The sequence below is a fragment of the Gorilla gorilla genome, chromosome 9, assembly GCF_029281585.2.
Source record: "Gorilla gorilla gorilla isolate KB3781 chromosome 9, NHGRI_mGorGor1-v2.1_pri, whole genome shotgun sequence".
Classification (NCBI taxonomy): domain Eukaryota; kingdom Metazoa; phylum Chordata; class Mammalia; order Primates; family Hominidae; genus Gorilla; species Gorilla gorilla.
In genome coordinates, this window is record NC_073233.2 from 38,946,179 (window position 1) to 38,969,647 (window position 23,469).

Genomic DNA, 23,469 nt, shown 5'->3' on the forward strand with positions numbered 1-23,469 from the left:
CAGAGGATATGAAGTAATAAATTACAAAGGGTCACAATGTCTGTCATACAATACATAAATTCTGTTCTTTAAAAAAGGATATTAAAGAAGCAATGAGTACTTTAAAGAAAGGATAATATACAGAGGGAAGACAGAAGTAGAGTAATACAATTTCTTCACATTAGAAAAACTTGGAAAAGCAAAGACAAACTGTAGAGCTTTAAATACAACAGTCGTTTTATTCTAGTAAAAACTATACCAGAATTTCAGTTACATAATTTCACTACTGAAAGCACTTATCTACATTATTTTAATCTGTTGTTTTTTTCCAACGTCTCTTCTGCTTTTCTTTTCTTTGGCTGGTTGTCATTTTCTAAACTTAGTAAATTTTCACTTTTATTTAGTTGATTCATAATGAGGCTCTGCCAGTCATCATCACCAGAAGTATTTTTAGTCTTGATTGCCTGCAAATGGCTTTGTAGTGGAGTTGATATCAGAGGCTTTGTTTTCACCTGGGAAAGATAAACTAATTTTACCTTCGAAATAATTATACAAAAGACTTTAAAGAGTCTGTAAAGCCTCTGCAGTTATGAGTATGTGGTAAAACCACCATCTCTTGGCTGATTTCCACTACCTTAGTAGTTCTGGCACCAGAAAAGTATACAATGGGAATGTGTAGGCTTATGTGGTAGATCTTCAAAATCTCTAATACATAACTGAAGTAAAGTGTACAAAAACTGCCTTTTACTACTTCATGTTTCCTCCCATGCTTCAGAACACCATTGTTGAAGAAACAGGAAGGGCAGTGAGATATTTGGAAGTTGGCATGTTTTCAAGACACTGTATTGGGTAATTTTAAAAATAGTGTGTTAAATAACTTTTTCATTTTAAGGTTCTTTTCTGATGTTAAAATACTTACTGGAAATTTAGAAAATAGAGTAAAGTAGAAAGAAACTAAAAATCATTAGTAATCCCTTATCCAGAGAGGCTTGTTGACATTTTGGTATTATTTGCTGCTAGCGTTTTTTTCTATTTTTAGCCTATTTGATCATTCTATAGAATTTTATGTATTTTCCTCTGTGAGCAGTTTCCTAGGTCATTAAAAACAATTGTCTATGGCTGCAAAATACTCCCTTTTATGGATGTTTGATGTATCTCCTACTACTGAATGTTTGTTTCGAGTTTATCCCTACCAAAAATTAATTCGAGTTAATTTCATGCAAAACAATCTTTGATGTTTTTGAGAGATTCCCAGATAAAATTTTCTCTTCAAAAGGAATACTGGGCCAGGCACTGTGACTCATACCTGTAATCCCAGCACTTTGGGAAACTGAGGCGAGTGGATTGCATGAGCTCAGGAGTCGAAAACTAGCCTGAGCAACATGGCAAAACCCCATCTCTACCAAAAATTAGCTGGGCATGGTGGCATGCGACTGTAGTCCCAGCTCCTCGGAAGGCTGAGGTGCAAGGATCATTTGAGCCCAGGAGGTGAAGGTTGCAATGAGCCAAGATCATGCCATTGCACTCCAGCCTGGACAACAGAGTGAGACCCTCTCTCAAAAATAAACAATAGATAAAACAAAAGGAATACTGAATTGTTTTCAAAATAACAATTATGGTGGGCTTTCTTTTAAGATAGGGTCTCACCCTGTCACCTAGGCTGGAGTGCGGTGGCACAATCACAGCTCATTGCAGCCTTGACCTCCCTGGATTCAGGTGATCCTCCCACCTTCACCTCCTGAGTACCTCGGACTACAGGCATGTGCCACCACACCCAGGTAATTTTTGTATTTTTTGCCATGTTGCCCAGGCTGGTCTCTCTCAACTCTTGGGCTCAAGTGATCTGACCATCTCAGTCTCCCAAAGTTCTAGGATTACAGGAGTGAGCCATACTGTGTTGTGTTTTAGTTGAAAGGGATATACACTTGTATTTTAGAAATATGGAACAGGATAAGAATTACATTAAAATCACCCAAGATCCCAACCACCATTAAAGAGTTTGTGTAAATCTTCTGGTCTCTTTTCTATATACACTTTTTAAATACTGGGGTCACATTTTTATTGGTTTATATGCTATGTTAAATATTTTTAGCATTTCCTCCTGTTCTTAAGTCTGTTAAGAGGATAGCTCCATCATATTCTGTGTTCTGCAATTTATTTCTGGACATTTAAATTGTAAGAAAATGGTCGCTGTTAACTAGGCTGCAGTGATTATCGTTTGTTCATAAATCTTTGTGAAGATCTTTGCGTACTGCCTTACATTAAAATCTTTTTCAATTTGACCAGTAAAAGTGGCATGTTTGTTAGTAACATTGTCATTTTCAGTGTTAGATTATGTAGTACTAAGTTTATTTTGTTTTATTTTTGAGACAGAGTCTTGCACTGTCGCCCAGGCTGGAGTGCAGTGGCGCCATCTCAGCTCACTGCAACCTCCACCTCCCAGGTTCAAGCGATTCTTCTGCCTCAGCCTCCCGAGTGGCTGGGATTACAGGCACCCACCACCATGCCCAGCTAATTTTTTGTATTTTTAGTAGAGACAGGGTTTCACTATGTTGTCCAGGCTGGTCTCGAACGCCTGACCTCATGATCCACCTGCCTCGGCCTCCCAAAGTGTTGGGATTACAGGCATGAGCCACCGTGCCCGACCTCGTATTACTTTTTTTTTTTTTTTTTTTAAATGAACTTAAATGTTTAGAATGGTAAGTTCACGGCTCCCTAAGGAGTGTTCCTTTTGGATTGCTCTGTTTGGCTCCCTCGCTGAAATCCTATAGTCAGCCACTGGTCCCCCTCAGAGAGTTTTACCTCTGATCTTTGGGGTGATTCTTTGTTCATATTTATCTGATTGGCTTTGTTCTTCCAAAAGTATCTGCACAGGACTGCTAAGAGAACCTAGGCAAGTCATTTAATTTTTCTGGGCTTCAGTTTACTCATTAGCTTCTTTTAGTTCCCAGATGCTGTTACTGGAAAGAATAACTAGTAATGGATAACAATGTACATAAATATTTCCTATTTTGCCATCAAAGTGCTGGGTTCATTTTGGTGTATTTGGCATCCAAGTACAAATTAACAGTTTCCTAAAATCCTGATTCTTTGACTTTTTTATCTTGATGATGGAAAGGAAGGACACGTTTACTTGCTTTAGTTTCTTTCCCCTTAACTACCCACTTGCTGAGAGGGGTAGGAGCAGGGATTGGCTTTAGAGAAACAAGATACAGTGTAGATTAGCTAATGTTTGCACTTACCAAAACTTGTCCTGTTTAACTTACCTGAGGGTTCTGCAGCCTACTGCAGTAATTTTAGTTCTAGCTGTTGTCAGATATATTGCCTTGTATCTTCGTTCTTTCGTCTCCTATCCTTTTTAGAAATTTATCACCTGTTTCTCTTTCAGCCTGACTTACAAAATCTAATTTTTGGCCTAAAAATTTCCCCTAGCTTGGTACTAGTCCTTTTATTTCTGCCTGTGATTATATTTTAAAATTAAATGAATCTAATTCATTGGATATTTAAAAAAAAAAAAAAAAGTAAGTGGCTTGCTTTGCTTACTCTGGTTTTCCATCCTCATTCCTGGATATAATCAAGATTGCAGTAGGCTAACAACCTAATGCTGAAAACAAGAATGAAAAACATACCATCTTTTCAAGTTACTTCAGACCCATAGAGAGAAAGTGGATTGGTACTTAATACCTTCCCTGAATTTAACAGAATTGATGTGGACTGTACATAAAATATGTTGAAAAATAAAACTATTTTTTTTGTCTATAAGTCTTCATAAAATTCATTTATAACAGAGGTTGATAAACTTTTTCCAAAAAGTGCCAGAGTAAATATTTTCAGCATTGTGGGCCAAATGGCCTCTTACAACTGCTCAATTCTCAGTGCCATGCCAAAACAGCCTTTACAATATGCAAAGGAATGGGTGTGACTGTGGTCTATTAAATTTATAAGGAGATCTACTTTTGAATTTGCCCCACATTACATGATAATTTGCAATCAAGCATTAAGCTGGGACAATGAAGCTTACCATAGTACTTGGCACATAGTAATAAGCACTTAGAAAATGTCTATTCAGCCAGTGAATTGAGTTTGTTTTATATGCATCAATCTTTCAGAAGAAACATTTTTTCTATTGTGAAAGTTAAGAAAGTATAATATAGCATTTGACTAACAGCCACAATATCTAGCCTAGGTCCACCACATATTGTGTCTTAATGACCCGGGAAAGTTATTTCACATTTATGTCACTGTTTCATCTGTAAAAAAATTACCTTGCCAATGAAAAAGTTAAAAATTCTATAAAAATAAATTCTTTTTTTTTTTTTTTTTTTTTGAGATTCTGTCTCACTCTGTCACCCAGACTGGAGTGCAGTGGCACAATCTCGGCTCACTGCAACTTCAGCCTCCCGAGTAGCTGGGACTACAGGTGCCTGCCACCACACCCAGACAGTTTTTGTATTTTTAGTAGAGACCTGGTTTCACCATATTGGCCAGGCTGGTCTCAAACTCCTGACCTTGTGATCCGCCCACCTTGGCCAAAGTGCTGGGATTACAGGCGTGAGCCCGCCACGCCCAGCCAAAAATAAATTCTTAAACGCAACATTAGTTGCAGATAGAACATTAGGAATTAGACAAAAAGAACTCCCCTATTATTTATAAAAATGGGCTTTCAAGTGAGATGTGAAATTTCCACTGTTTGAAAGTAGAACAGCTATCTTATAAGGGTTAAGGATTCACCCTAATTAGAAATGGATGTTTAGCTTTGATGCCCTCAAGCTTCATGTTTGTTTTGATTCTATGACGTAACCAGTTGGGCAAGGTTAAAACTTAGATTTTCCAATGCCAGAGTTACTGCCCTTTAGTCACCATATTTTAATGATACACACATACACCAAGTGGAAACTATACTGTTGCTTATCAGCTCAATTAGGAAAGAGTGAAAAGGGTGTATTAGTCCGTTCTCATGCCACTAATAAAGATACTGGAGACTGGAAAAAAAAGATAGGTTTAACGGACTTACAGTTTCACATGACTGGGGAGGCCTCATAATCATGGCGGAAGACGAAAGGTAATTCTTACATGGTGGCAGCAAAAGAGAGCTTGTGCAGGGAAACTCCCACTTTTAAAGCCATCTGATCTCATGAGACTTATTCACTATCACAAGAATATTTCACTATCACAAGAACAGCACAGGAAAGACCGGCCCCCACGATTCTATTACCTCCCACCAGGTTCCTCCCACAACACGTGGGAATTGTGAGACCAATTGTAATTCAAGATGAGATTTGGGTGGGGACACAGCCAAACCATATCATTCTGCCCCTGGCCCCTCCCAAATCTCATATCCTCACATTTCAAAACCAATCATGCCTTCCCAACACTCCCCCAAAGTCTTATTTCAGCATTAACTCAAAAGTCCAAAGTCTCATCTGAGACAAGGCAAGTCCCTTCCACCTATAAGCCAGTAAAATCAAAAGCAAGTCAGTTACTTCCTAGATACAAGGAGGGGTGGGGTACAGGCATTGGGTAAACACAGCCGTTCCAAATGGGAGAAATTGGCCAAAACAAAGGGTCTACAGGCCCTGTGAAAGTCCAAAATCCAGCATGGCTGCCAGGTCACGCTAATGCAAGAGGTGGGTTCTTATGGCCTTGGGCAGCTCCACACCCCTGTGGCTTTGCAGGGTACAGCCTCCCTCCTGGCCACTTTCAAGGACTGACATTGTCTGTGGCTTTTCCAGATGCACAGTGCAAGCTGTTGGTGGATCTACCATTATGGGGTCTAGAGGATGGTGGCCCTCTTCTCATAGCTCCACTAGCCAGCACCCCAGTAGGGACTCTATATGGGGGCTCTGACCCCACATTTCTCTTCCACAGTGCCCTAGCAGAGGTTCTCCATGAGAGCCCCGCCCCTGCAGCAAACTTCTGCCTGGACATCCAGGCATTTCCATACATCCTTTGAAATCAAGTAGAGATTCCCAAACCTCAATTCTTGACTTCTGTGTACTCGCAGGTTCAACACCACATGGAAGCTGCCAAGGCTTGGGGCTTGTACCCTCTGAAGCAATGGCCCGAGCTGTGACTTGGCTCCTTTTTATCATGGCTGGAGTGGCTGGGATGCAGGGCACCAAGTCCCTAAGCTGCACACAGCACAGGGACCCTGAGCCCAGCCCACAAAACCATTTTTTCCTCATAGGCTTCTGGGCTTGTGATGGGAAGGGCTGCCGTGAAGACCTCTGACTTGCCCTGGAGACATTTTCCCCATTGTCTTGGAGATTAATATTCAGCTCCTTGTTACTTATGCATATTTCACAGCCAGCTTGAATTTCTCCTCAGAAAATGGGATTTTCTTTTCTATCATATTGTTCAGGCTGCAAATTTTCCAAACTTTTATGCTGTTTCCCTTATAAAACTGAATGGCTTTAACAGTGCCCAAGTCACCTCTTGAATGCTTTGCTGCTTAGAAATTTCTTCTGCCAGATACCCTAAATCATCTCTCTCAAGTTCAAAGTTCCACAAATCTCTAGGACAGGGGCAAAATGCTACCAATTTCTTTTTTTTTTTTTTTATTATACTTTAAGTTTTAGGGTACATGTGCACATTGTGCAGGTTAGTTACATATGTATACATGTGCCATGCTGGTGCGCTGCACCCACTAACTCGTCATCTAGCATTAGGTATATCTCCCAATGCTATCCCTCCCCCCTCCCCCCACCCCACAACAGTCCCCAGAGTGTGATATTCCCCTTCCTGTGTCCATGTGATCTCATTGTTCAATTCCCACCTATGAGTGAGAATATGCGGTGTTTGGTTTTTTGTTCTTGCGATAGTTTACTGAGAATGATGGTTTCCAATTTCATCCATGTCCCTACAAAGGACATGAACTCATCATTTTTTATGGCTGCATAGTATTCCATGGTGTATATGTGCCACATTTTCACCACTATGAGATATCATCTCACACCAGTTAGAATGGCAATCATTAAAAAGTCAGGAAACAACAGGTGCTGGAGAGGATGTGGAGAAATAGGAACACTTTTACACTGTTGGTGGGACTGTAAACTAGTTCAACCATTGTGGAAGTCAGTGTGGCGATTCCTCAGGGATCTAGAACTAGAAATACCATTTGACCCAGCCATCCCATTACTGGGTATATACCCAAAGGACTATAAATCATGCTGCTATAAAGACACATGCACACGTATGTTTATTGCGGCATTATTCACAATAGCAAAGACTTGGAACCAACCCAAATGTCCAACAATGATAGACTGGATTAAGAAAATGTGGCTACCAATTTCTTTACCAAAACATAACAAGTCACCTTTGCTCCAGTTCTCAACAAATTCCTCATTTCCATCTGAGATTACCTCAGACTGGATTTCATCGTCCATATCATTGTCAACATTTTGGTCAAAGCCATTCAACAAGTCTCTAGGGAGTTCCAAATTTTCCCACATTTTCCTGTCTTCTGAGCCCTCCAAACTGTTCCAACCTTGGCCTGTTACCCAGTTCCAAAGTTGTTTCCACATTTTTGGGTATCTTTTCAGCAACACTCTGCTCCTGGTACCAATTTACTGTATTAGTTTATTTTCACACTGCTGATAAAGACATACCCAAGACTGGGAAGAAAAACAGGTTTAATGGATTTACAGTTCCATGTGGCTGGGGAGGCCTCATAATCATGGTGGAAGGCAAAGGCAATTTTTTTATTTTTTTTGAGATGGAGTCTCGCTCTGTCGCCCAGGCTGGAGTGCAGTGGCGTGATCTCGGCTCACTGCAAGCTCCACCTCCTGGATTCACGCCATTCTCCTGCCTCAGCTTCTGAGTAGCTAGGTCTACAGGTGCCTGTCACCAAGCCCAGCTAATTTTTTTTTTTTTTTTTTTTTTGTATTTTTAGTAGAGACAGGGTTTCACCGTGTCAGCCAGGATGGTCTCGATCTCCTGACCTCATGATCCGCCCACCTCAGCCTCCCAAAGTGCTGGGATTACAGGCATGAGCCACTGCACCTGGCCAGCAAAAGGCAGTTCTTACATGGTGGCAGCAAGAGAGAAGAGAGCTTGTGCAGGGAAACTCCCATTTTTAAAACCATCAGATCTTGTGGGATTTATTCACTATCATGAGAACAGCACAGGAAAGACCCGCCCCCATGATTCAATTACCTCCCACTGGGTCCCTCCCATGACACATGGGAACTGTGGGAGTGACAATTCAAAATGAGATTTGGGTGGGGACAAAGCCAAACCATATCAAGGATAGTTCCTGATTTTTGTCTCAACTCTCCCAGAAGAGTTATACTATCTCACTTGAGGTTTCTCCTATTTAGAAAGGAAAATAAAATACATTGTTAAAAGCTGTTATTTGTTAAGGATGTGTTAGTACTATAATATTCATTTTGTATGTGCTAAAGAGAAAGTTGTTTAATAGTTTGAACACTACAACCTTTTTCTTGCTAAAAGTTCTACACACTATGATATAAAACTTACACATTTAACCAGATAACCTTCCTGCTATAGTTAGTTGCTTTCCATATGACAAATAGACTCCTGGAAGCCATATAATTTCTACAAATACTTTAATACATATATCCATACAGTATCACATGGATACTTGATCCTTTCACACGTGTTCTAATTGAAATAGTTTTAAATTCTTTCCATCTCAGTTTCCAAAAATAATGTAAATTAACTTAAGGATTATTAAAAACAATTGGACTTGATTAGCTTACTTTTAGACATAACCTTTTATTAACATAAAATTTTAAATGCTCAAATACCACTATTTCCAAATTTAGATGAGTAAAAAATAGAAGTACATATCCGATGCCTCACACTCTCCTTCCCCAAACAGGCTGGATTGTATCTATTTGATTTATACACTGTGACTTTTTCCTGCTGTTTTCTATCAACCTTAATTGTGAAAAATGGTGCCATGTTGCCCTCTTGATATTATTTTGGAGATCAGTTAGGTCTTAAAGCATCCAGATGCGTACAGTTCTACACATATCTGTAGAATTAGCTCACTAAGGTCTGCTCGGCAATATTTTTAATTGACTTACATGTTCTGTGGGAAAAGAGGAATCATAAAAAGTCTTTGCAATTGCATTCTTCTCTTCACTGGGTTCTCCCTTGGGATCTGGATGGATACTCCAGTTATTCAAAGTGTCAGCAACTCTGTTAATGCTGGTAGTATCTGATTGATAAAGAGGAAATGGCAACAACTGAATTTTTCTCTAGGTACTCATTTTAGTGACTGAACTTGTTTCTGATCCTATGCTTTTGTATTTAAAAAGCAACAAATTTCTATTTTAATGTTGAATATTTTGCAGTTGTCCTAGACTTTGCTCTTAAATTAGGCATTTCATTTCTGAAAACAAACAAGATTTTATTATTGCTACTTTCTAAAACCTGATTACTGTAATTCCACATTAAAAGCAGTGAAAGAAATGGTATAAATACCTTCTAAAACAAAATAACTCATAAAATGTTATCATTATTCCCCTGGTTACTGTATTTCCCACACATGTAAGCATTTGTATAGTGAACATTTTACCAACTCAGATTAATGGAAAAAGTCAGAACCAACTACATATCAGATTTATAAACTATTTAAAGAAATTGGCCACAGTGAGAAGTCCAACAAAGGGCTGTTTAGAAGGGTTCACATTGGGCTTTAATAAATTAATAGAAATGAGTTAGAGAAGTATGTAAATTATGAAGGTTAAAAGATACTGATGGCATATTTAAGAGTATTTTACAAGTTGAATTTCTACAGAATTTTAGATATCACCCTTTGTATCTTACATATCACTGAAATTTAATTACAAGAAAGGACTTCAAAAAAAAATGGTAGAGTTTTAGACCAGCACCTAAAGCAATACCTAATTAAAAGTTAATGGAATCTTAAGTAATATATTTTGTGACCTTAAAAAAATTGCAGTTTGGGAAATGAGGTTATACAGTGTTTTGGTTATTTGATTTTCGCCTACATTATTTCCCATTGGTAGTAGTAAACAAGATATGTTTTTGTTTTTAATCACCAAATAGTCTCTTTAAATTTTTCTCAATTTCCTTTTTAAAAGAAGCCGGTTAAATCTGAGGGCCATACAAAAGCTATCCTTGGAATCTGCATCTTTTTAAGGTGTCTAAGTGCACAATGTTAAATCCACAAAGTTCCCTTAAAATATAAGAATGCCTTTAACAACCTTAGCAACTTTTGACTATGAGATTGCTATTAAAAGAAAACATGCTGTCCCAAAAATAAAAACAATTAAAAAACCATTTTCCTCATGATCATACTTCTTAAATACTGCTTTTTATTTTCAATTTACATTTATACAGCACCAATTCATGATAATCTAGTATGTTTTTATTTTTAAATACTGTGAAAAATTTTCAGGCCAGGTGTGGTGGCTCCCAGCAATTTGGGAGGCTGAGGCAGGAGGATCACTTGAGCCCAGAAGTTCAACACCAGCCTCGGCAACAAAGTGAGACCTGTCTCTACAAAAAATTTTAAAAATTAGCTGGGTGCAGTGACATGTCTGTACTCCCAGCTGCTCAGGAGGCTGAAGTGGGAGGATTCCTTCAGCCTGGGAGGTTAAAGTTGCAGTGAGCTATGATCACACCACTGCAGTCCAGGCTGGGTGACAGAGCAAGACTCTATCTCAAAAAAATAATAAATAAATAAAACAAAAAACAAAACAAAAACATAGACAGCCATGTACTTCGATACCCATCAATATTAAGTCATATGTATTTCATCCATTTACCTCTCCCCCCATTCTTTTCTGGAGTATTTTAAAATAAAACTTGGACATTATGCCATTTCATATGGCAGTTTTTAAGAACAGAACAATCTCTCTATTCTCTTTAACATCTGAATGCATGAATATATGTTAAGGGATTCAATTTAAAGTGTTTTCAACTGACAAATACTGGTCATAGGAAATATATTAATGTTATGCCTCATTATTACTTATAAAACAGAAGGAAGAGCCAGATTTCTGGTGTGGGTGAAGGGACAGATAAAAATAGAAAAATTAAGGAAAGGGAGAGAAAATTGGGCAAAGAAAGACAACATAGGAGAGAAACTAAAATGTTCTGAGGGAAGGAAGTTTTTAAGGATGAATGAAGAGCATATAGAAAGAAGAGCAATAAATATTCACACTTGGCAGAAGCCTTAACTACTTCACTGTATTTGCTCTAAAAGTTAAAAACAAAAGAATATTAAGTTGTTCCTAATTTAAAATAAGACAAACTTTTAAAACAAAATTTACAAAATATGACTGTACACATTTATCAAGAATAAGTAGAAAAATATTTTAAGAATTAAAACATTACTTTGTTTCCTTACCTGGTCCAATATCCTTTCCAACATCATCCACATCAATATTTTTACAAAGAGCCATTGAAATGATCTTTTTGTTTTCTGATGGATCTAGTGGTCTCTCCTTCAGCAACAAAGAAATGCGAGGGGTCGAAGTGCTCGCTGTTTGACTTTCAATGTGATTTACTTTTGACCACGGACCGGGGTCTGAAAAATTCATGTATACTGGAGTTTTCTCAGTTTTTTTATCTGAAGTTGAAAGATCAAAGGTTGACCTTCCGCTTCTGTTTACTAAATCTCCAGATGGCTTTATGTGAAATGAATGTGATTCCTCCAGCTGTCCTTCACTGAACATTTTTCCTGAAACGATGTCATTTAATGATTCTGTTTTCTCTGTATTATTTAACAATGTATGCTGTCTTTCATTAATGCTCACAAAAAGGAAGAGGTCATTTTTTGTGGCTTCAGTTACCTGATTCTCATCCATCTGATTCTTTTTATTGGAAAACTCTGTTTCTGTGCAAGTTTTCATGTGAACAGCAGTTTTCACATCTTTGGCTTGTGAAGCATGACTATTCTCATTGTTAAGATGAAGATGGGAAATGTTCACATTAGTGTTTTCTAAGTATCCCAAACAGTTATTAAATTGACTGTTTTGCATATCACTCATATTTTTCCACATAGTTTTTCCCCCAGGGCTTGAGTTAGGTTTCACCAACATAGACACACTATGAACATTTTTATCTGAGTTCTTCAGAAGTACTTTTGAATTAGCACTAAAAGCAGCATATGAAACGTGGTGGTCGATTACTATATCACAGGGAACAGTTAGTTCAGGTTTCTCTAAAGTATCATTACAGACTTGCAGAAAATCTGAAGTTTGTTTAGAAAGTAATATGCTGCACTCACTTTTTTTAGTTAACAGTTGTATTTGTTTTATTTTACATTGTTTATCATCTAACATAACATTACTTGAATTCTGTAAACTATATTTCTGACATGGAACAGGATTTTTTTTTATATCTAGAGATGAGTCCAAATCTGCTTTGGTTTGGTCACTATTTGTAATTTCCTTCTCTAGAGCATGTTCTCGAGTCCCTGGAAGCAATCTGAATTGTTTGAATGGCTCATTTTCAGAAACATCTTTATTATTATTGTGATATGTATTGTGTGCTGTCTCATTTAAAATACTGTTAAATGATGTTTTGTTATTTTCAACCTCCAGATTTACATCTGTATGGTGAACATCTAATCCTCTGGTTCTTTCTAGATGTATTTTTTCTGTTTCTATTGCTGTATCTATCGCTACAAAATGATTATTTGGTGATTTAAATTCTGTACATCCATTGTCTTTTTCCAAGCATATCTTGTCTTTTATTTCTGTAGTAACTGATTTTCTGTTGTCCGTAACATTCGAGGTTTGTCCTTGACTAATTACTTCTTTATCTAAGGAGAGGGTTTTGCTTAAGGAGATTTCACTTTGATTTTCATCCTGAGAAACAACAGTATCAATTTCATTCTTGAAGCTTTTTTCAAAAAGCTGTAAATCTGTCATGATCGGAACACAGTAAAATTTTATATTATACACTAAAGGCTGATTTCATAAGACATATTTATCACCTATTTTTATAAAAACATATTTATTAACCTTAAATATTTTATGGGTCAATAATTATACAAACAATGACATCAATATTACCTAAATACTGGGTTCCCTTTATTATACCAAGTATATCTTTAGCATGCTAAATATTTGGCTTTACCCATATTAAACTTTAATTTCATAATAGCAAAGTATTTTTGGTTGTGTAAACGGAAAGTAAGTTGAGGTATTAAAAAATGGTTTATTTTTCTAGTCTATTTGCTTCATTTAGGACACTTAGTACAATTCCACATAAATACATAGCTGATAAAAATTAATTTATCCTAACAGATTACACTCTAATTTCTATTACTACCTAGGTCCAGCAGTATCTAGAAATTGCTAGCTGGCTTCTTCAGGACTGACAATCATCACTTTTATTCATTACCCAGTGAATATTTTTAAATTCTTGAATAGTTTTGGACAAGTATATAGAATATCTACTTAATCAAGACATTAATTTTATTCATCTATATTCTAACAAAGATTTCAACTTTTTAGTATAGTTAACCTAGAATATAAATTTCAGGTTTTTGAAGGACTTTTTAGAAGTCCAGTCATTCTCTCTACAACATCTCCACCAAGTGGTTGTTCAGCCTGGGTTTGAACACCTCCAATCAGTATCATCTTTAAACAACACTTTTTCAAGATGGAAGAATTAATAAATTATTCCAATGGTTACAGAAAGGTTATCTGAATTAAGAAAAATGCCCTAGGTCTGGTCATCAGAAGGTTACTGGTGACTCCAAGAACATTCTCAGCAAAACAGTGAAGGAAGAAACCAGAATCCAAACAGACTAGGAATAAGTCATGAAGACGGGAGGCAGAATGTAATTTTCCCAAAAATATTTACTGTAAATATCAACATACAAATTAGAAAATATCAATATAATTTTAAGGTTACCATCTATAATTATTTCCTCTATAAATGAGCCTTCTTTTTTTTCTTCTTTTTCTCTGTATTCAGTATCTGAACAAAAATTCTCCATATTTTCTTCCCTTATTTCTTGCTCAGTATTATATTTCTGTATAATGGTGTTTTCTGATTTTTCAGTTGACATTTCACTGTTTTCATTATTTACTTCTGGAACATTCTAGTGTAAAATGGAAGAGATTCTTTTAAAAACATTGCCTACAAGTATAAAACATTTGAGCAAATGTGATAAATGTGGAATCTGTGTTTCAGTTCAACCATTCAGCAATTTCTATTTGAAAGTCAAATGATTTTTTAGTAAGTTTAATATACCATACTCTTTATAACGATATCACTTTACATTCATTTTATATAGTCTATCATATTTAAGCAAAATGGAGATCTTTATACATTTTCAAACATGCATACCACATTATTATATAATACCACATTATATGTAATAGAAGAACCACCCCATTACTAAAAACAAGATAGACATGGCAGGCAAATTGTTTTGAGCAGTAGTTTATTTTTTTAAGAGATGAGTTCTTGCTATGTTGCCCAGGCTGGAGTGCAGTGGCTATTCACAGGTGCGATCATAGTGCACTACAAGCCTCAAAATTCTGGGCCCACACTATCCTCCTGCCTCAGCCTCCTAAGTAACTGGGACTACAGGTGCTCACCACCATGCCAGGTGAAGCAGTATTTTTATGTATCCTTAAAACAGCGAATCAGTCCAACATGCTTTTTCTTCCCCTATATATTGAGCACATGTTACATGTGAAGCACTGTACTAGGCTTTGGGATACAATGATGAACAAAATACAGCCCCTGTCCTCAAAAAACTTACAGTCTGGTAGGAAGACAAGAAAATAAGTAACAGGCAACTTTAATAGGACGTGGTAAGTGCTCTGATAGGGATAAATGCAGGTTACTATGGGCACATGCAGGAATAGTCCTGTCCCTGCTTTTGGGAGTCAAGGAAGGTTTCTTGGAGAAGGTGTTAGCTAAACATACATGAAGTATGATATGGAGTCATAGATGGGGATAAGGAGGCACTCCAGAAAGAATAAATGGCATATAGCGATACTTAAGAGCAAGCAAGATTAAGAGTATATTTATGGAACTATGAGTGATTTCGTTTGGCTGGAGCTTACATGCAGGGAGAAGAATGAAGATAAATAAGGCTTGAGGTAAGCTGGGCCGAGGTCATTAAGGGCCTAACATTGGCATGTTAAGGAGTTTCAACTCTACCAGGAAGACACTGAGAAGTCACTGAAGGGTTTTAAACAAGGAATGAATAATGTGACCTGACTGGAAAGACCATTTTGGCTACAGTACAAAAAAAATGGACTAACGTTTTTGAAACTTCATTGATGGAAACCAGCAATGAGAAATATGTTTTATAACTCAATAGGCACATCAAACAGTACCTACTATTATACACTCTAATGTTTTCTATGCTATTTCATTTCATTTTAAAAAGAATTCTGGTCACAACCCACCAAACTAATTTCCATGAACCACTGATAAGTTGCACCTAGAAGTCTGAAAAACACTAAATTAAAGGGAGAGAACACACGGGGCAGAGTGATACATCAGGAGAGTGCTGCAGCAGTCCAGGTGATATCAGTAAAGATGAAGAGCTGTGAACCCATTGGTGATTTATGGAACTAAAGTTAATGGGACTTGGTCAATGATTGGATGTGAAGGCTGAGGGAGAAGGTGAGTCAAGATTGACTTCCGTAGTTCAGATTAGGTAAGTAGATGACTGGTGGATGTCATTCCTTGAGCGAGAAAACAGGAGTAGTAGTAGATTTGGACGAAAATATCATGAGTTCAGTTTGAACTTACTGAGTATGAAGAGTTAGTAACACATTAAAGTGGCGATATCTAATGAACCTGTATTTATTTATTACTTTTGTCTTTTAAATAATTCCAACTTTTATTTTAGATTAAGGGTATACATGTGCAGGTTGGTTACATGGCTATATTGCATGATGCTGAGGTTTGGGGTATGACTGATCCCATCACTCAGGTAGTGGGCATAGTACTCAATAGTTTTTCAACTGTTGTCTTCTTCCCTCCCTACCTCTTCTAGTACTCCCCAGAATCTATTGTTGCTATCTTTATGTTCATGAGTACCCAATGTTTAGTTCCAACTTATAAGAAAATTGGTCTTTGGTTTTCTGTTCCTATGTTAATTTTCTTAGGATAATGGCCTCCAGCTTCATCCATGTTGCTGCAAAGGACATGACTGTATTCTTTTTTTATGGCTGTGTAGTATTCCATGGTGCATATGTACCACATTTTCTTTATCCAATCCACTGTTGATGGGCACCTAGGTTGATTCCATGGTCTTTGCTATTGTGAACAGTGCTGCAATGAACATAAAAGTACATGTGTCTTTTTGGTAGAGCGATTTATTTTCTTTTGGCTATATATCTGGTAATAGTTTTGCTGGGTCAAATTGTAGTTCTGTTTGAAGTTCTTTGAGCAATCTTTCCACAGTGGCTGAACTAATTTACATTCCCACCAACAGCATATAAGTTTTCCCTTTTCTCTGCAGCCTCGTTGGCATCTGTTGTTTTTGACCTTATTTTTTATTTATTATTATTTTTTTGAGACAAAGTCTCACTTTGTCGCCCAGGCTGGAGTGCAGTGATGCAATCTCAGCTCACTGCAACCTCCGCCTCCTGGGTTCAAGCAATTCTCCTGCCTCAGCCTCCCAAGCAGTTGGGAGTACAGGAATGTGCTGCTGTGCCCAGATAATTTTTTACTTTTAGTAGAGATGGGGTTTCGCTATGTTGGCCAGCCTGGTCTTGAACTCCTGACCTCAGGTGATCTACTTGTCTCGGCCTCCCAATGTGCTGGGATTACAGGCATGAGCCACCGTGCCCAGCCTCTTCTTTTTTTAATAGTCATTCCGACTGGTGTGAGATGTTATCTCTTTGTGGTGTTGATTTGCATTTCTCTGATGATTAGTGATGTTGAACATTTTTTCATGTTTGTTGGCTGCTCATATGTCTTCTTTTGAGGGGTGTCTGTTCATGTCTTTTGTTCACTTTTTAAGTAGGTTATTTGTTTATTGCTTGTTAATTTGTTTAAGATCCTTATAGATTCTGGATATTAGACCTTTGTCAGATACATTGTTTGCATTGGTTGTCTATTTACTCTGTTGATAGTTTTGTTTTTTTACTGTGCAGAAGCTCTTTAGTTTAATTATGCTCGACTTGTCAATTTTTGTTTTTGTTGCAGTTGCTTTTGAGAACTTAGTCATAAATTCTTTCCCAAGGCCAATATCCAGAATGGTGTTTGCTGAGTTTTCTTTTAGGATTCTAATGCACATTTAGATGTATGGGAAAATTGGCCTAATAAATGCTATAAATGTAGATTTGAAAATCATCGGCAGATAGATGACAACCAAAAATATACAAGTTGGACTGGGTGAAATGGCTCATGCCTGTAATCCCAGTGTTTTGGGAGGCTGAGATGAGAGGATTACTTGAGGCCAGGAGTTTGAGACCAGCTTAGGCCACATAACAAGACCCCATCTCTATGAAATATTTTAAAAAATTAGCTGGGTGTGGTGGCACACACCTGTAGTCCTAACTACTTGGGAAGCGGGGGCAGGAGGAGTGGTTAAGCTCAGGAGTTTGAGGCTGCAGTGAGCTATGATTGTGCCACTGCACTCCAGCCTGGGTGACAGAGGGAGACCCTGTTGAAGAAAGAAGGAGAAGGAATAAGAAAGGAGGAGAATGAGGAAGAGGAGGAGAAGGAGGAGATGAAGGAGGAGGAGAAGGAGGAGATGAAGAAGGAGCAGAAGGAGAAGGAGGAGATGAAGAAGGAGCAGAAGAAGCAGAAGGAAGAGAAGGAGGAGGTGAAGAAGGAGGAGAAGAAGGAGGAAGAGGAGGAAAAGTAGAAGGGAAGGAGAAGGAGGAGAGGGAGGGGAAGGGAGGGAGGGGAAGGGGAGGAGAAGAAATACACTGCTTACAGAGAGTGTATTTTGAGAGGAAAAGAAAATAAAGGATAAAATGCCGATGAAAATCTCCAAGGGAGAGGCAAAGAGAGAGAAAATTGTAAAACAGATTGAGAGAAACAGTTAAAAGTCAGTGATTTACAACAGCAAACATCCCACAGTTTCAATGGGTCAGGAATTCAGGAGTGGTTGGCTTGATGGTTCTGACTCAGCATCTGTTTTGAGGTTCCAATCAAGCTATCATCTACAGCTCCATCATGTGAAGCCTTAATTGTTGCTGGAAGAGTCTCACTCATATTGCTGGCAGTTGGTGGCAGCTGTTGGCTGGGGTGCCTAAATTCTCTTCCAGGTAGTCGTTATTATCCAGGACCTCTCTTCACAGGATAGCTTAGGCTTCTTTTCATTATGGTTGAGAGGGTGGGAGAAGGATAAACACACATGCACCCAAGACAGAAACCACAGTTTTCTTATAATGTAATCTCAGAAGTGACATTGTATCACCTGGCTAACATGATGAAACCCCGTTTCTACTAAAAATACAAAAAAAATTAGCCAGGCGTGGTGGCGGATGCCTGTAGTCCCACCTACTTGGGAGGCTGAGGCAGGAGAATTACAGGAACCCAGGAGGCGGAGCTTGCAGTGAGCCAAGATCACGCCACTGCACTCCAGCCTGGGCCACAGAGTGAGACTCAGTCCCAAAAAAAAAAAAAAAAAAAAAGAAGTGACATTGTATCACTTCTGTTATATTTCATTCATTAAAACCAAGTCATTAATCCAGCTCACACTCAAGTGGAGGGGATTATAAAAGAGCAATGAGTAACAGGAGGTGGGAATCACTTTAGGCCATTTTAGAGGCTGCCTACAACAATATTTAAACTTTGTGAGGCTGTTTTGTCATCTATAACAAAAATGCCGTAAAGACAAAATCAATGTGCAAAAAACACCAGCATTCCTATATGCCAACAATAGACAAGCAGAGAGCCAAATCATGAATGAACTCCCATTCACAATTGCTACAAAGATAATAAAATACCTAGGAATACAGCTAACAAGAGACATGAAGGAACTCTTCAAGAACTACAAACCACTGCTCAAGGAAATAAGAGAGGACACAAACAAATCAGAAAACACCCCATCCTCATGGATAGGAAGAATCAATATAGTGAAAATGGCCATACTGCCCAAAGTAATTTATAGATTCAATGCTATTCCCATCAAACTACCACTGAATTTCTTCACAGAATTAGAAAAAACTACTTTAAAATGCATATGGAACCAAAAAAGAGCCAGTATAGCCAAGACAATCCTAAGCAAAAAGAACAAAGCTGGAGGCATCATGCTACCTGACTTCAAACTATACTACAAAGCAACAGTAACCAAAACAACTTGGTATTGGTACCAAAACAGACATACAGACCAATGAAACAGAATAGAGAGCTCAGAAATAAGACCACACGTCTACAACCATCTGATCTTCGACAAACCTGACAAAAACAAGCAATGGGGCAAAGATTCCCTATTTAATAAATGGTGCTGGGAAAACTGGCTGGCCATATGCAGAAAACTGAAACTGGACCCCTTCCTTACACCTTATACAAAAATTAATTCAAGATAGATTAAATACTTAAGTGCAAAACCCAAAACCATAAAAACCCTAGAAGAAAACCTACCCAATACCATTCAGGACACAGGCATGGGCAAAGATTTTATGATGAAATCACCAAAAGCAATTGCAACAAAAGCCATGGGATCTAATTAAACTAAAGAGCTTCTGCACAGCAAAAGAAACTATCATCAGAGCGAACAGGCAACCTACAGAATGGGAGAAAATTTTTGCAATCTATCCACCTGACAAACGGCTAATATCCAGAATTTGCAGGGAACTTAAACAAATTTACAAGAAAAAAACAACTCCATCAAAAAGCGGGCAAAGGATATGAACAGACACTTCTCAAAAGAAGACATTTACAGGGCCAATAAACATATGAAAAAGAGTTCAACATCACTGATCGTTAGAGAAATGCAAATCAAAACCACAATGAGAATACCATCTCACGCCAAGTCAGAATGGTGATTATTAAGAAGTCAAGAAACAACAGATGCTGGTGAGGCTGTGGAGAAATAGGAATGCTTTTACATTGTTGGTGGGAATGTAAATTAGTTCAACCTTTGTGGAAGACAGTGTGGTGATTCCTCAAGGATCTAGAACCAGAAATACCATTTGACTCAGCAATTCCATTACTGGGTATATACGCAAAGGAATATAAGTTATTCTATTATAAAGATACATGCACACATATGTTTATTGCAGCACTATTCGCAATAGCAAAGACACGGAACTAGTCCAAATGTCCATCAATGATAGACTGGATAAAGAAAATGTGGTGGATATACACCATGTAATACAATGCAGCCATAAAAAGGAATGAGATCATGTCCTTTATAAGGACATAGATGAAACTAGAAGCCATCATCCTCAGCAAATTAACACAGGAACAGAAAACCAAATACCGCATGTTCTTACTCATAAGTGCAAGTTGAACAATGAGAACACGTAGACACAGGAAGGGGAACAACACACACTGGGGCCTGTCCGGGTGGGGGGCAGCAAGGGGAGGGAGAGCATCAGGACAAATAGCTAATGCATGCGGGACTTAAAACCTAGGTGTTGGTAGGTGCAGCAAACCACCATGGCACACGTATAGCTATGTAACAAACCTGCACATTCTCCACATGTATCATGGAACTTAAATAAAATTGAAAAAAAAAAAAAGAACGAACGAACCTCTAGGACACAGCTCACTTGGGCGGGGCGGGGGGGAATGCTGTAAAGATTAAATTATATCTATAATAATACACACAGTGCATAGGTGCTCAATTAATGGTATAACTATTATAATAGTTATTATTCTTACCACCATAAAAAAAGTGGCCTGAGAGGTAAAGAAAAAAAATCAGATGAATGAAATATAATAGAAGAAAAGGAAAAGATAACTCAAGCAAGAAATAGTATCAAATGCTTCAAAGGGACTGAAAAGTGTAATATCCAAAGGGAATGGATGTAATGTCCATTTTATTTTATTTTATTTTATTTTTTAATTTATTTTTATTTTTTGAGATGGAGTTTCGCTCTTTCACCCAGGCTGGAGTGCAGTGGTGTGATCTCAGCTCATTGTAACCTCTGCCTTCCGGTTTCAAGTGATTCTCCTGCCTCAGCCTCCTGAGTAGCTGGGATTACAGGCATGCCCCCACATCTGGCTGATTTTTGTATTTTTAGTAGAGACAGGGTTTCACCATGTTGGCCAGGCTGCTCTTGAACTCCTGACCTTGTGATCCACCTGCCTCGAGCTTTCAAAGTGCTGAGATTACAGGCGTGAGCCACTGTGCCCGGCCATAATATCCATTTTATGGAGCAGAGGGGCAAAGCCAGACTGCCCTATGTTTTTGTTTGTTTATTTGTTTTGTGACAGGGTCTCCCTCAGTCCTCCAGACTGGAGTGCATTGGTGTGATCATGGCTCATGGTAGTCTCAGCTTCCCAGGTTCAAGTGCTCCTCTTAGCTCCCTAGTAGCTGGGACCACCAGTGTGCACCGCCATGCCCCACTAATTTTTAAAAAAATTTTGTAGAGACAAGGGTCTCACTATGTTCTCCAGACTGATCTTGAACTCCTGCACTCAAGCAATTCACCTGCCTTGGCCCCCAAAAGTGCTGGAATTACATGCATGAGCCACCATGCCCAGCCCAGACTGCCCTATGTTGAAGGATGAATAGGAAGTAAGAAAGCAAAAAGTATGAGTTTAAACCAATCTTTCAAGAAACTTGGCTCTACAAAGAAGACTTTACTTAGGCTATTTAGAAATGGGTGTGAGATCAAAAAGTTTTCTTGTTATTTGTTTACTTTTTAAAATGGGAGGGACTTAAGCATGTTTAATTGCAAATGGGAATATATAAACTAAAACAAAAGGAATATAACTGATAAACATAAAATATGTTTAATAAAACAAAAATGCAAAGTACAGCTGACAAAGTATTAAGAAGGCTAGAGAAGACAGGTACTCATACATGGTTGGTAGGACTATAAACTGGTACAACCTTTCCGGAAAGCAATCTGACAATATGTGTCAAAAATTATAAGTGAGAGGGCCAGGCACAGTGGCTCAAGCCTGTAATCCCAGCACTTTGGGAGGCTGAGGTGGGCGGATCACAAGGTCAGGAGATCGAGACCATCCTGGCTAATAAGGTGAAACCCCATATCTACTAAAATACAAAAAAAAAAAAAAATTAACCAGGCGTGGTGGCACGTGCCTGTAGTCCCAGCTACCCGGGAGGCTGAGGCAGGTGAATTGCTTGAACCCAGGAGGCGGAGGTTGCAGTAAGCCAAGATGATGCTGTTACACTCCAGCCTGAGAGCAAGACTCCATCTCCAAATAAATAAATAAATAAATAAATAAATAAATAAATAAATAAATAAATAAATAAAGTGAGAAAGCTCTTTGACCCAGCAATACCATTTCTTGAAGTTTATCCTAAAGAAATAGTCACAAACATACACAAAGATATTTGTACAAGGATGCCCAATAGGGAAGTGGACAGATTAATTATGGCACGTCCTAGTCACACAATGGAAATTGTGATGTAGATCTATTTTTACGGACTTAGAAAGATATCCACTATTTAGTAAAATTTTTTAGCAGTTCCTCAAAAAGTTAAATATAGAATTACCATTCCTCAAGGATCTAGAACTAGAAATACCATTTGACCCAGCAATTCCATTACTAGGTATATACCCAAAGGATTATAAATCATGCTACTATAAAGACACATGCACACGTATGTTTGTTGTGGCACTATTCACAATAGCAAAGACTTGGAACAAACCCAAATGTCCATCAATGACAGATAACAGACTGGATTAAGAAAATGTGGCACATATACACCATGGAATACTATGTGGCCCTTAAAAAGGGGGAGTTCTTGTCCTTTGTAGGGACATGGATGAAGGTGGAAACCATCATTCTGAGCAAACTGTCGCAAGGACAGAAAACCAAACACTGCACGTTCTCACTCATAGGTGGGAATTAAACAATGAGAACACTTGCATACAGGTGTTGTTGAATTGATCCCTTTACCATTATGTAATGGCCTTCTTTGTCTCTTTTGATCTCTGTTGGTTTAAAGTCTGTTTTATCAGAGACTAGGATTGCAACCCCTGCCTTTTTTTGTTTTCCATTGGCTTGGTAGATCTTCCTCCATCCCTTTATTTTGAGCCTATGTGTGTCTCTGCATGTGAGATGGGTTTCCTGAATATAGAACACTAATGGATCTTGACTCTTTATCCAATTTGCCAGTCTGTGTCTTTTAATTGGAGCATTTAGGCCATTTACATTTAAGGTTAATATTGTCATGTGTGAATTTGATCCTGTCATTATGATGTTAGCTGGTTATTTTGCTCGTTAGTTGATGCCGTTTCTTCCTAGCCTCGATGGTCTTTACAATTTGGCATGTTTTTGCAATGGCTGGTACTGGTTCTTCCTTTCCATGTTTAGTGCTTCCTTCAGGAGCTCTTGTAGGGCAGGCCTGGTGGTGACAAAATCTCTTAGCATTTGCTTGTCTGTAAAGGATTTTATTTCTCCTTCACT

The 23,469-nt window shown here is 38.1% G+C and overlaps 1 protein-coding gene across 2 annotated transcripts in view; it reads right to left on the bottom strand.

Annotated features, from left to right (window-relative positions):
- Positions 1–43: 43 nt before the first annotated feature.
- Positions 44–23,469, bottom strand: part of CCDC73 (coiled-coil domain containing 73) — a 234,870-nt gene continuing 211,444 nt past the window's right edge. For both annotated transcript variants that reach the window (XM_055356532.2, XM_055356533.2), the window contains 4 exons: positions 13,843–14,032; positions 11,324–12,844; positions 9,030–9,163; positions 44–491 (listed from right to left, as the gene is read on the bottom strand). In XM_055356532.2, the coding sequence (XP_055212507.1) occupies positions 285–491; positions 9,030–9,163; positions 11,324–12,844; positions 13,843–14,032 (2,052 nt within the window). In that variant the 3' untranslated portion in view covers positions 44–284. The remainder of the gene's footprint in view (positions 492–9,029; positions 9,164–11,323; positions 12,845–13,842; positions 14,033–23,469) is intronic.